This window comes from Staurois parvus, unplaced genomic scaffold (assembly GCF_062004578.1).
Source record: "Staurois parvus isolate SC_StPar_1 unplaced genomic scaffold, SC_StPar_1.0 ptg000159l, whole genome shotgun sequence".
NCBI lineage: Eukaryota > Metazoa > Chordata > Amphibia > Anura > Ranidae > Staurois > Staurois parvus.
Genome location: NW_028317955.1, coordinates 4,177,757 through 4,191,957, shown reverse-complemented (window position 1 = coordinate 4,191,957; position 14,201 = coordinate 4,177,757). Strand labels below are relative to the sequence as shown.

Below are 14,201 nucleotides of genomic sequence, written 5' to 3'. Positions count from 1 at the left end.
GACACTCTTTTGAAAGTCACATCTGGACCTTCAGTTTACATTTGTGTTTCAAGATGGATTACAACACTGGTGTTGAAATCAGTCAAGACCACTTTTCTTATGGTGGAATATCAAGGATGTTTATTGACATATGCGTTGGACACTGTCTTCTAATAGGAGAGTGTTGACTACTTGTTTTGTAATACGGGTATTTATATAGTGTAGAAAAGACATTGTTGGCCAACTTTATTTACAGGCATTGGAAAGCTAAACAGATTGCCAAAGATGGAATGTCACATCATACTTAAACAACAAGCCTGGTACCTTTGACATTCGCTACCAGATGGTCATGTTCATCAAGCATTCACACATTCTTCTGTAACAACGTCAAGTGGTCTTCATGACACAAAGGGTTCATGACAAAGGTACCAATAATTCACTTACCAGGCCAATTTAGAGTTTATGTATGCAGTTTTATTCAGGGCCTGTTCTTTGTCAACATAAACACAGAGAAGCCTGTTGCAAACTGTTTAAAGTGGATCTATCATCACAAATATTTTTTCATACTCAGGCAGATATCTGCAGGTATATTACTTTTCTCGTAGCTCATAGTATTCTCTCTGACAGTACCTTTATCTGCTTTTTTAATCAGAAAGACAGTCATACTTGCACAGGCATCATCTAGGTTCTGAATTTACTTCCGAGACTGAGATGTTGACTCAGAGATGACACAGTCATGTAAAACCTGGCTGTGTAGTTTCATTGACACAGATTAGCCCCTACTGCTGTCTCTAAACTTGTAACTTGCTACAATGTTACAACATGTGTCACTCTCCTAGTTAGCTAGGGGGAGCTAGATAATTATTTTTTTTACTTAGAGGTTAAATAGCAGCCTGTGCAATAGTTAGAGGGTCAAATTTGGGTCAGGACTGAGAGGCTCTGCAGATCAGCTCGTTAAACCACCTCCAGATCTGGAGACTTGGAGAAGTCTCAAGAACTCAGTGGGCAGGGGTGAGGAGAAGCTGGTCTACATACTGAGGGGACTCTGAGCAGTAGGCTTTGCATGGGACTAGAACAGCCCTTAAGTATGGCTGACCCTGCCCAGCAGAGTTGGGGTGGAAGATGTGATGAAGCTGAGATGCAGGAGCCTGGGGGGGGGGGGCTCTAGTAGGGAATGGGCGTAACTACAGGAAGGAAGCTGGAAAGGAGGATCACTCAGCCTCACTGGCCCCCAGAGGGAGGACCACCTGTAGACCTAGGAAAGGAGCCAGCTTAGCGGAAGGCCTGAAGGTAGCCACCTACCTAAATCTGCTCACAGTACTGAGACTGAGCACTCTGGTGGGAAACCTGATTAGCTCCTTACCCAGAACTGTTTCATTTAAAGTGGCAGGCACTGGATTTCTTTACCCAGGGATTCCTTCAGCTAGATAAAAAAGGATTATCTGGGGTGCTACACCAAGAGAGGCTGGAGAGCTCTCCAAGAAGAGTTTGTGTTGTATAAAGACTTGTACATAGTTGCTAAGGAGTTAGTCCTCGGTTTGCAGTTCCAAAGGACATCCCATATACCCCTTACCCAATTCAAGTTCAACACCCCTAATAAAACATAAAACCATGCTCAAGAACTGCTTACTGACTCGGAATGCAAGTCTGTAGAAAATGCATGTTGCCTGGCTGTACAGTACTATAGGGGGACTCAAAACTTCAGCAACTCCTACGGGGGTAGTGCTACAAACATAAAAGGGGAGATTTACTAAAACTAGTGCACACACAAAATCTGCTGCAGCCAAGGGCAGACTGACAACTCATTGGGCCCCCGGGTAATAGGGGATCATGGGGCCCCTGTGTCCTTGCCCACACTCAAATCACAAAAAAGCCTATGAAAGATACCAGGGGCATCTCATAGGGCCCCCTACTGATCCTGGGCCCTCAGGCACTGCCCAAGTGCCCAAATGGTCAGTCCACCCCTGGGTACAGCTGTGAATAGTAACCAATCAGCTTCTAAGTTTCATTGTCAAAGCTTAATTGAGCAAGCTGAAGTTAGAAGCTGATTGACTATCATGCACAGCTCCATCAGTTATTGTGTGCACCAGTTTTAGTAAATCTCCCGCAAATTCTGGGAGATCACTTGAGAAGTGACTAAAGAAATGCTTTCTACTGCCTGCAGCAGACTGTTCACTGACTAGGCAAATTCCATCGATCTGTGCTCAAGGACTGCTTTTAATAATAAAAGGTAGAACCTTATTTAAAGACACATATTGTTCCTGTATTTTGTGACAGGTCCGGAATTAGTTCATAGTCAAGTTGCTAAAGTGTCTCATTTAACTAACTGTCACCCTTTCTAACTAAAAAAAGGTTTGATACCATACAGACTAAGAGCGCTGTGGCGGCACACAGGATGCAGCAAAGTGAAGCCCATTGCACTAAAGTGGAACTTGCAGGCTATTCCACCAGATAAACATTTTAGTTTATTACACTGGCTCACCGCCAGCTTCCTATTTAGACTATTTAACATGAAATGAATTCCGTATGACACAAGGAGGGTTAGAAGTGGTGCATTTAGACGATGATTATGTGAGTCAATAATGTTGTGCGTCATTTCATCTGTCCCTTCTCTCAAAGAAATGTATTAAAATCATCAGCACACCAGACAGGCGACTGAAGAGTCCATATGTCCCTTTGCAGCAGGTCAGCAGTGAGTGAACAGCCATAGGAATGAATGGGCCAAGTGGTGCACATGTGCAGAAGGAGCTGCACACAGCTGGGGCTTTTTTTTTGCAAAGGCTGTGCGGTACTTTTAAATATTCCAATGGACTCAGAAGTAGGAATGAAAGCAAGTATTTAGGTAGTCCTTCAATATAAAATATTAGGGGAAAAAACATTTACCCTTGCAATGGTTGCCCCTCACTACTGCAGGGGTACCTGCTCATTTTCCTGGGGGATAATAAATCAGGTGATATAAATACATTTTCCCCCACACCTCCAGCAGCTGGAGCTCTGCTGTCTGGCACTTCTGGCTTGTGGGCAGGCCCATTGCATTCTCCCATACAATGCAGAACTGCTGGTTTTGCATTGTACAGGATGATGTCAGAGAACTGCAACCGGTCAAGTAGTGAAGGAAAGAGGATTTGGGGAAATGGTCGCTTGAAGAGGAGGAAGCCTGCAGGAGCAAAGAATAAGGTAAGTATTTCACCGTATTCTACTACAAGAGGTGGGAGGCAGAGGCAGAACGAGTATGGATGGAGGAAGTTCCAAGGTCCTGCTTGGGCAGGCATATCATCAGTTGCTAAGACTCCAGTGGCCTTAGTAACCAGTTGTCTTGGAGAAAGCCCACAGATAGAATCTAAACACAGCTATGGGCCAGAAACAATTTTGTAGAGGGACAATTTGGCCCACAGGCCATAGTTTAGGGGATGCTGATGTAAAGACCTGCTAGAATTATCTTTGACTTGGGCCCACTTATGTCTTTAACCAGCCCTGATCATTTTTGGGTGGACCAACTCTCGAAGATGGTGGGATTTACATGTACCTGTAAATGGATGAATACAGGGCAGATGGTTGTGAAGGTACCTGATTTACAACTGAAAGGAAATTTTGAATCCTTCATGAATTCTGTGTGGCTTGTCACAGCAGTGCTCTGCATATTAGGCTGGACCTCCCAGAGGCTCCAAGACAAGCCTGCAGGATTGGCATCGTTCATGTAATTTCCACATTGCATAAACAGAAATAATGCATTCTGCTCTGTTAGGTCATATTTTAATATTTACACAAAATCACACAGGCATTAACTTCAAAGCGCAGTATGTGCGGGGCTTTCTAGAAATATCCTGTTAACAGACAGCGTGCGCTCTGTCTATGGAACCTCATGCATCTCTATAAAAGACTTATGAGATGTGGAAACACAGGCATTATTAACAATATCAGTTTATGGGGAGAAATTATTTAAGAGCTACATGATGGATGAAAATAGAGTATGTTTGACAGTGGCATAACAGCCATATGAACAGCTGTGCCATAGGTAAAGGATTTAGGGTAATCACACTCTGTAATAGCTCCTCTTAAATTTCCTTCACATCAGTTCATATTAGTGCACGTGAGTGCATTTTGAAGCAGATCTATTTTTTAAAGTGGACTTGTCATCTGGCTGTAGACGTTTTTTCCTTTACCCATTACCAACCACCAACCCACCAGCTCAAACACTTGTCTTCTTTCTTGCTCCAGTGATCTATGCTATTCGGCCCTGCACAACAATGCATGGCCTTTCTAGGAAAAGCAGTTTCTGCAAGTGTACATGCATGCCACAGCCCCATTCAGTCTATGGGTAAGCCATCCTCTACTTTTTTAAATGAGCTTGCAGCCAGGCTGTAAACAGTTTGTTCTTTAACCCCTTTGTTCCAGAAGACGGGAGGCAGGGCGGGGTTTAGGGTCATGTGACTGCCGTGATGCACTGTCACGGCAGTCACATGATCGGGAAAAGAGGAGATCGGGACCTTTCCGTGAGTACCGGACATGTGTGCTGGGAGCGCGCAGGGCATGCCCTCTCGGCACATATGTCCTTTTTTAATAGAACGCAAATGTGCAGCCACTCAGCGTCTAGGCACAGAGAGGCCGCACATTTGCGTGAAGAGCTTAACTAATTTCTCTACCCAAAAAACAGCAACCCACCAGCTCAAATACTCACCTTCTTGAATTTTAGTGATCTTTGCTGTGTGGTCCCACCCAATACTGCATGGTCTTTCCAGTGAAAACACCCTCTTCTTAGGGGTTGATTTACTAAAGGCAATTAGACTGTGCACTTTGCAAGTGCAGTTGCTTCAGAGCTTAGTAAATGAGCAGAAACTCTGCTGACTTCCATCATCCAATCATGTGCAAACAAAAATGCGTTTTTTTTTTCCTTGCATGCGACTGGGTATTCTTCGCAAAGGGAAGCTTTACCTCATTTGCTAGAGTAACTGCACTTCCAGAGTTCAACTGCACTTTGCAAAGTGCACAGTCTATTTGCCTTTAGTAAATCAACTCCTTAGTGTTTGTAGTGCTACCCCCAAAGTAGCCACTTGGTAATTTGGGCTCTCTTTTTTGCGCCTCGAACAACCTCAGCCACTCTGACACACCTGGTAAAATGCTAAATAGATACCTTTAACTTGGTTATGAATTAGTTCCAGGAAATAGACACAAGACCATTTAGTGGTAAATTAACTCAGAAAAATGGTACGGGTTAGAATAATTGGAGGTTTGAGCATACATGAGCACACAGAAAATAGGTTCAGACACAGTCCACTGGACAATATAATCACTATGCCAAGATAACTTAGCATCTCTGCCACTAGAATAGACTAGAACTATAGGCAAGACTTTTTTTTTTTTCATTTTGGAGGGTTATAACTCCTGCAAATTAAGGTAATTTCTTGGGGAACCCCAGGTCACCAGAACTAGAGTCCCCATAGGAAGATTTTCCCTCTATTACTTTTCTGGGGACAACCCAAAATTTGAGATTTTCTTTTACTTTCACTTTCAATGATAACAGTAAACAGGACAAATGGAGAGGGGGAATCTTCCTAACAGGGACACAGACATCAATTGAGAGGGGTTCTAATAATAAAACTGTATCCAAACCTAAAAAAAAAAGTTTTGCCTTTAGTTATACTTTCACTCAGGAATCAGAAATGTCAGCAATAAACAGTTCATATAAATGTAAACTGCAATGTAAATATTAGTACTATAACTAATAGAGTTATTAGAGTGCACACTAGGAGAATGGCTAGGATATAGTGCAATGTTCCATGAGAAGTACCTCTTAGCATAACCAATAGGTAAAGGTCACTATGTAGCAGCTGTAAAGGAGCTGGCTAGCTTTGGGGCCCAGTTGTACCGCTGGTGCACATGAGTACAGCCCCGGTCACACCTGCTGTCACACCATCCAGTCACACACAGCGATTAGTTCTCTGTCCCTGCTTTGCACAAAGGTGAGTCTGGCTGTCAGCACACGTGGAGTCAGCACTCTGGATCCTGGTTAAGCCGCTGTTGTGCAGCCATGGTGGTGCACAATGGACAGTAATGTACACTCTCCAGGCTCCCTCATGGCAAGAGGAAGTTGTGTCCTCTACAGCCTGGAAAATACAGCATCTTCTGCAGGGTCTGGTGAGGGCTGTAGTTCAGGTCCCATTATTTTCACTGGGCAGTGCTCCCAGGGGGACTACATGTCCCATGATTCTCCTCCAGTCTTTCCTGATTGGTCCCTCTGCTGCTTGCTGGAAGGAAGGGGAGTGAGTGGGGGTCACACACAGAACTGCAAGGAAGCTCAGAGTTTGAGGCGGCTGCTGTACATACAGTCTACTGTTTACACAGATACCAGCAGCAGGAGAGGGGAGGGTGAAAGAGTGGGGGATACACAGCCAGCAAGGCACCTGCTACATGTTCATGTGTACCGCACATCCACTTATTCTATGGGTAAGCCATACTCCACTTTTTAAAGTGAACTTGTGGCATGGCTATGGACATTTTAATAGTTTAATCAATCCCCAAAGTGCGGCTCACCAGCTCAAATATTTACCTTCCCTCTCAATCCAGAGTTCTTCCCTGTGCAGCCCTGCCCAGTGCCATAAGGCCTTTCCACTGCAAATGTCCTATTCTTAGTGTATATGCACATCACACCTCATGTGTTCTATGGGTAAGCTGTACTCTACTAGACCCCTGGAGACCACCATGAGTACGACTTACTCATAGGAATTATTGGGGTCATGACATGCATGTGCACTTAGAGGAAGACTTGGTGGGAACTTTTTCACTGGAAAGGCTGTGCAGCATGCATCAGAGCAGCACAGGTGAAGCTGAAGGTCTTTAAACAAGTGGGCTGAACTCCAAGCTGGGGGAATTATTTGAGGGCCAATTGTGTTAAAGATATAGCTGTCCTCACTAGTCTTTGTATCTGTAGGCACTGTGGAGCAATTCATCCTCAATGTTGACAGCAGAAGCGCTGAAGTTGTTAGTGTTTTCTTTGCAGCTCAGCTCTCCCCGCTTCCCCTCCCAGCAGTGACATAGCAGCCTTCCAGACTTCTAATCTGTAATGAAAATACAGAGCAGGCACTCTGGAGTGGGGAACAGGGGAAGATGACACTCTATGGCCCATGGGGAGCTTCAAAACAATTGCTGCATACTCTGTTGGAGAAGAGTTTCTGTGCAAAAAAGCTTATCATTTCCTTTAGAGAGTCCACTTGTGGTTGGGATGCGTGGGGATAACATCACCTTGGAGCGCATCCCTCTCCCACCCGCAGCCTTCAGTGATAATGTGGGATATCTCAGGAGGCTGCAGGACTAGTCTTTCTGCACCATGCAATTTTGCATATGTGCAGTGGGGAGCCGACTGTGAAGCATAAGGTCTCAGCCAGCTCCAAAATCCAAGATGGCAACACTGGGGACCTGCATCCCTAAGAATAATCAGCTGCTGGGAATACACCGCTGGACTACTCAATTCCTTTAAAAAGCCCATTTGTGGTTGAGATGCGTGGGGATGACCTCAACTTGGATTTAATCCCTCCCCCCACCAGCAGCCTCCAGGGATAACTTGGCATATCCCATGAGGCTGCAGGACTAGTCTTTCTGCACCACGCAATTTTGCATATGTGCAGTGAGGAGCCGACTGTGAATCATAAAAAGGTCTCAGCCAGCTCCCAAATCCAAGATGACAACTCCGGGGACCTGCATCCCTAAGAAGAATCAGCTGCGGGGAATACACAGCTGGACTTCTGGGGGCCAGCGTGAAATTCCTCTTTAACAGTAATGGAGTAAAATCAGGTCTCCTGCCTTCCCAGTTAAGGCTGTGCTGTGCAGCATAGCTGTGTGAATCTCAGAACTGGATGACAAAACACAAATCCTTTGGAAGGTAAAAGAGTCCCCTTCTATTTATTTCATCAGTAGTCATTTGACATTGGCCTGGAATTCAACTTTAAAGTGGTAGTACCTTCCCATTTGAAAAAACCTGCTGACAGGTAGGTATTGCTGTCACTTCTGCTATGAATGCCTCTTCCAGCCTGTCAAAGGTAATGTAGTCTGACCACATTTATGGCTCTGTGTGCCGCAGTGTGCTTCTTGAATGACCAAGCTATGATGATGTGTCTCCTGTGCGTATGGGATGCCATCACAGCTTGGCCATTCAAGCGGCCGTACAGTGCGAACCCAGAAGAAAGACCGGGGAATATGGAGGCCGCCAGGGCCTGCTGGAGCTGTGACAGTGCAGTGCTGAGGACTGACAGGTAAATCTGCAATAATATGCAGTGCATACTAGCACATTATTATTATTATTATTATTATGCAGTATTTATATAGTGCTAAAAGGTTTGCTCAGCGCTGTACATTATACTGGGGGACAGTACATGAGACAATACAGTGACAAAACACGAGGGGTTCAAGGGCCCTGCTCTTTCGAGCTTACAATCTAGGAGGGAGGGGATAGTGGTACAGGAGGAAGTGGCTGTGGGGGATGGAGTAGTAAGAGGAGTGGAGGAGATCGGCTGTTAGGTGAGGGCGGGGTAGGCTTCCCTGAAGAGATGGGTTTTCAGGGTGCGCCTAAAGGTGAGGAGGGGAGGTGACAGTCTGATGGACTGGGGTAGTGAGTTCCAGAGGATGGGGGAAATCCTGGAGAAGTCCTGCAGTCGGGCGTGGGAGGTGGAGACCAGGGAGCTAGAAAGTAGGAAGTCTTGTGAGGAGTGAAGATTACGGGTAGGGTGGTATTTGGGTATCAGGTCGGTGAGGTAGTTTGGGGCAGCGTTATGAATGGCTTTGTATGTCTGTGTTAGTAGTTTGAATTTAATGCGTTCGGCAATCGGGAGCCAGTGGAGGGAATGACAGAGGGGGGTGGCAGAGGTGGAGCGGTTGGTGACGTGGATGAGTCTGGCTGCTGACTTTAGGATAGACTGAAGAGGGGATAGTCTGCGATGAGGTAGGCCGGTGAGAAAGGAGTTGCAGTAGTCCAGACGTGAGATAATAAGGGAGTGAACGAGTAGTTTAGTAGTGTCTGGGGTTAGGAACGAACGTATTTTGCGTTGCGGAGGTGGAGTCTGCATGAGTTTGCCAACGATTGGACATGGGGTTGGAAGGACAGGTTAGAGTCTAGAGTGACACCTAGGACTTTGGCTTGTGGGGTGGGACTGATGGTGGCGTTGTTGGACGTGATGGAGAGGGTGGGGGGGGCACGGGCTGGGGGGAAAATCAGGAGCTCGGTTTTGGAAAGGTTCAATTTGAGGAAATGAAGCGACATCCACTCTGATATGTCGTTCAGTAGGTGGGTGATACATTATGGCATATACGGTACCTGCAGTGCCCCATTTTTTTTACTACCGCTTTAAAGTGGTTCTAGAGGCTGAATTTTTTTTAAATTAATGTGTTCTCTGCATTAAGGTAAAACACCTTCTGAGTGCAGTTCCCCTCATCCCCCCTGTAATTGCCTGAGTGTGATCTTGGTACAGCACTGTGCACGAACACAGCGTCTCTCTTCCTCCTCATAGGCTTAGAGATGGCAGTGAGAGCCATTGGAGAGAGAGAGGAAGCAGTGGAGGGGGCGGGGCCAGGCCACACTCTGTGTGTCAATGGACACACAGAGCGCAGCTCAGGAGCGAGCTTGCACATGTGCCCCCATAGCAAGCCGCTTGCTATCAGGGCACTCAGCGGGGGGAAGGGACCAGGAGCGCCAGCAGGGAACCCAAGAAAAGGAGGATCAGGGCTGCTTTGTGCAAAACTATTGCACAGAGCATGTAAGCATGACATGTTTTTTTATATAAAAAAAAAAATTGGTTTACAATCACTTTAAGCGATTTAGGGAAAAGAATGACACTATTTTTGATCATAGTAGACGTGTTCCACTACTAAATAAATATCACAAATAATTCAAATGAATACATTCAAATGATCTATCCACCTGTCTGTTTATATGATATAAAAGTAATATAAATGATATAAAATAATACAGTGAATTGTCATTTGTGATTCTGAGCAGTCACTTTTAATGTAAAGTCTGACTCACAGGCGACAGATGATTAAACCTCTCAGCACAGGAATGAAGGATGATCTTCAGAAATGAGTGGTGGAGTTCTTTGTTTTGGTACCTCTTTTGATAGGAATGTGTTATTGTTTTTCATTGTGTCTCAATTCTAAGGCAGTAATTTCTGTGTGTACATAATAAAATAATTCATTTCACTCCTTTAGTGCTTTTTGTTGTATAATATTGTCAAATATTTTTTGTTTGGTAGGACAATGTTGACCTTGGCGATTTAATGTTCTCGCTGTGCTACCTCCCTACTGCGGGAAGACTTACCATCACCATCATAAAGGCAAGAAACCTCAAGGCCATGGATATCACAGGGGCATCTGGTGAGTAATCACAGTGGCCTGTTCATAAGGGTCATAACACCCGTGAGTTATCGGAGACACTACACATACAGTAAATCTAAACTTTGCAAAAATTTAAAAACTACCCTTGCAATGGGGCTATTCCTTCATTGCAATGGTGGCTAAATGCTCATTTTTGCTAGGGAACCTTTGAATTTTTCTTACCTTGCTTTTGCAAGCTTCCTCCTGTCCATGCAACTGGTCCCCCAAAGCCTCTTCTCTCTGGTGCTCCATACATTGATTGCATTCTGGCAGCATTATGTACAATACAGAACTAGTAGTCCTGCATTGTAAGTGCGGTTGCTTGGTCCCATCCACAAACTGGAGCGTTGTAGGGAAGAAGAGAGTGCCATTCGCCAGGGGGAGCAAGGGGTAAGTTAGGTAAAACTGCTTTTATTGGTAACATCCAACAAAGTAAAACCACTCCAGGTCTCCCTGCCATTTCACTCCTCCACACCCCTCTCACTTAGGTGCAAGCTCAGCTCGTACCACTGAGTACTAGACAATCCAGACAGCTCCACTCCAAGATTCTCCATCTTTTGTGAAATATAAAAGCAACTTCTTACAGCAACACAGACACTATGGGGACTGAGAACGTTGACGCGTTTCATGCTATAGCAGCATTTAATCATGCCAGTTAAGCGTTGCTTTAGCATAAAACACATCAACGTTCTCAGTCCCCGCAGTGTCTATGAATCTTGGAGTGCAGCTGTCTTCCTTTAGTACCTCTTTAAGGATTACATGCATCTTAATTTCTGTGCCCATTGTGTCCTGTGGCTACGGAGCTCCAAGTCAACAAAAATCTGAAGTCAAGAATCATGATCAAGGAATGGAAAATAGTTATTTAGTATTGCCAAGTAAATGAAGACCAGGCAGGAAATGTGTTACACACAGAAAATACTGTAAGGGTGAGCTTGCACTTTCATTAAATTTGGTGAAATGCCAGTATTTGATCTTTTCTTACCCAAAATAGAAACAACCAGTAATTTATGAACAAGAACTGCCATTTACGTTTTTGGCTGCCTGAGTTCAACTTCTAAAGGTAAAACAGGATTTTTTTCAAAATACTAAAAGGGTTTTTACTGCCATTTGAGCAAGAACATTGGTTTGGCTTTAAAATAACCAAAGGAAGCTTAGAGGAACACTTACTTTTATTGCACATAATATCATTCAATGACATTGAGTCAGTTGAGGTCTATAAAACCAGTGGAAAAAAACAATAATAATGGATTATTGCATATCTGCATAGTTAGCAAGTGTCCCTCATTTGGAAGGACTGTCCCTCTTTCAAAACCAAATCCTTCTGTCCCCATTCCTCCTCAGTTGTCCCTCCTATTATAGTAATCCCTCGGGGGTGTGCCTTTTGTCTACACAATTGGTGCTAAAAGGTGTTGGGAGTTGAGAAAGTTTGGAGATATGTACAATATATCTGGAGCATGGAAGCCCCACTTCACAAATTGTAGCCATATCTGAGCACCTCATACAATTATTAGAAAACTACACTCATTTGATTCAGAACATAGAAAAGCTTTCGCTGATTTGGAGGCCTCTCTAAGATTTAGTTCCACGGTGGCAGGTAGTGAAGCAGCTTGGGTTAAATCCTGCTGTACCAGCAACAAATTATTTTTATTTATCTGTCACACCTGCCACAGTAAGTCTTCAGTATGTATATTACAAAAAAAAATTAGATATGACAGCCCCTGGAGCCCCACTGAAAGGATGCTTTGAATGCTGGAAGTATTTTAAAGGGATGCATGATTATGTGTATTAAGGACTTTTAAAATGAATTATGGCCTGTTTGGGGCTGTGGCATGAGGGGGTAGGCCTGTGAGTCTATTTAGTGTACACACAGGACTACATGCACTGACCTTGGAAAGATTGCGGCCATCAGACGTGTTCCCTGCCCTTCCTGCCTGAGAGTACTTGGTCATCACTGCTTTTATTGGCAGTTGTTACTTCTGCAGTACTTGTGTAGTTATTTATGGTTTATGCAGGGCAGGTGAGAAGCAGGTGGCATTCATCATGATGCCGTAACTGGTTTATATCATCCAAGAGGTATTGGGCAGTAATAGGCTATTTTGCTTTCTGATGGCAAAGAGACATGCAGAATGCGTCTTCCGTTTCTTCTTTTCACCATTTGGTCTATCAGTGAAGGGAGTGTTCACTGTCTGATCACTTTTTGCACAATATGGGCCCTGATAGTTCAGGGTATCTCAAAGGCATCTGTATGTGGCTATCTTTCTAGCTAGATTCCATAAATATTTACACATGGGTGTAAAGTTATTTCTAGGCCAAGGAACAATGACAACATAATCTAATAAGTGGCAAAGTAATTACACCACATTGGGCCTGTGATACTAATAGCCTCTACACATTTTCGATATGGCGTGCTGTGATGGACAGTCATAGGTGGTCTTCCCAAGTACAGAATAAAGGGTGTGGTAGCTCCTGTTCTGTGACCGCTGGTATAGCAATGGTCCATTAGCCTGGTCTACATCCTACTACATTGGCAGCACTGTATTTATCCTAAATTACTTGTCAGTCTTTGCTTATGGTATGAGGGGACAAAAAAAAGAACCTTTGCAATTTAAGTTTGCAGTCTAATAACAGCTTCTGTGTATAAAATAAATGTCACCCTCCAACCAATGGCTCATTCTGTTTTCAATTTTTGCGAATAATATCACATTGTTGGCAATACAAAAAAGTGGAGTCTGTGGAACAGGACATTAGTCATTTGAGATTATAGCAGCATAATTACTATTGCTCTGCTGACAGGTCTGGGAAGGGTTGTATCCTTGGTTGTTCCACTATAGTGGTTACCCACTTTTTGACATTTGTGATAAACTTACTCTTGCAATCATGGTTCCCTTTTTAGCAGTCATAGTTCCCTATGTACACATGAATGACTGTACGTGTTCATAAGTCTCCACTTGCTAACAACTAAACCCAAACCCTAAATGTACATGATATTAATTAATGACTGTACGTGTTCATAAGTCTCCACTTGCCAACAACTAAACCCAAACCCTAAATGTACATGATATTAATTAATGACTGTACGTGTTCATAAGTCTCCACTTGCCAACAACTAAACCCTAAATGTACATGATATTAATTGCTTTATATGATGAGATCCTTCAGTTTACCATTTTAAGGGACAGATGCAAGTTATGCAATCTTGAAATATGCAATGGCCTTCATCTTGGGTGTCTCCAAACAACCTTTACAACCCCTTTGTAGCCTTTCATAGCAGATTATAGTATTTTACAATTTACAATTTGTATGCCTTTCCCTTATAGATCCTTATGTGAAGGTGTCAATAATGTGTGAAGGGAGGAGACTGAAGAAAAGGAAAACATCAACAAAGAGGAACACATTAAACCCAGTGTATAATGAAGCCATCGTGTTTGACGTGCCGCCAGAGAATATTGATCAGATCAGTTTATTAATAGCAGTGATGGATTATGACCGGTGAGATATTACAATGAATTCAGTGCAATTACCTGATTGTATTCAATGGGAGTCAAGGGTTTGAAAGCTGTGTTTTATGTATAGTCTTCATGTTAATTGTTTGCTTCTTATTATTTATTACGCGGGACCAAGGATAATGTTAGGGTAGCAGCAAAAAACCTAATAATGCAAGTGGCATATCCAATACACAAGCAGTGTTTGCAATGCATATACAATTTAGAGTTTCCAATTTTCCAACAAGCTGGAAATAGTTATTTATTACTGGGCTGTAGTCGTTCTTTTATATAGTAATAAAGTGGAAGGATTCTTTCGCTATGCCATAGCCCCATGTAAAACATGTTAGGCTGAAGACCACAAAGCTTCCCATGGTCCTG

At 43.7% G+C, this 14,201-nt stretch overlaps 1 protein-coding gene across 3 annotated transcripts in view; it reads left to right on the top strand.

Moving 5' to 3' along the window:
• SYT9 (synaptotagmin 9) overlaps positions 1–14,201 on the top strand; it is a 224,392-nt gene that overhangs the window by 183,945 nt on the left and 26,246 nt on the right. For all 3 annotated transcript variants that reach the window (XR_016312515.1, XM_089675871.1, XM_089675870.1), the window contains exons 4-5: positions 10,218–10,338; positions 13,656–13,827. Coding sequence is in view for 2 of the 3 variants with exons in the window: in XM_089675871.1 (XP_089531997.1) it covers positions 10,218–10,338; positions 13,656–13,827 (293 nt within the window). In the remaining variant the exon portion in view is untranslated. The remainder of the gene's footprint in view (positions 1–10,217; positions 10,339–13,655; positions 13,828–14,201) is intronic.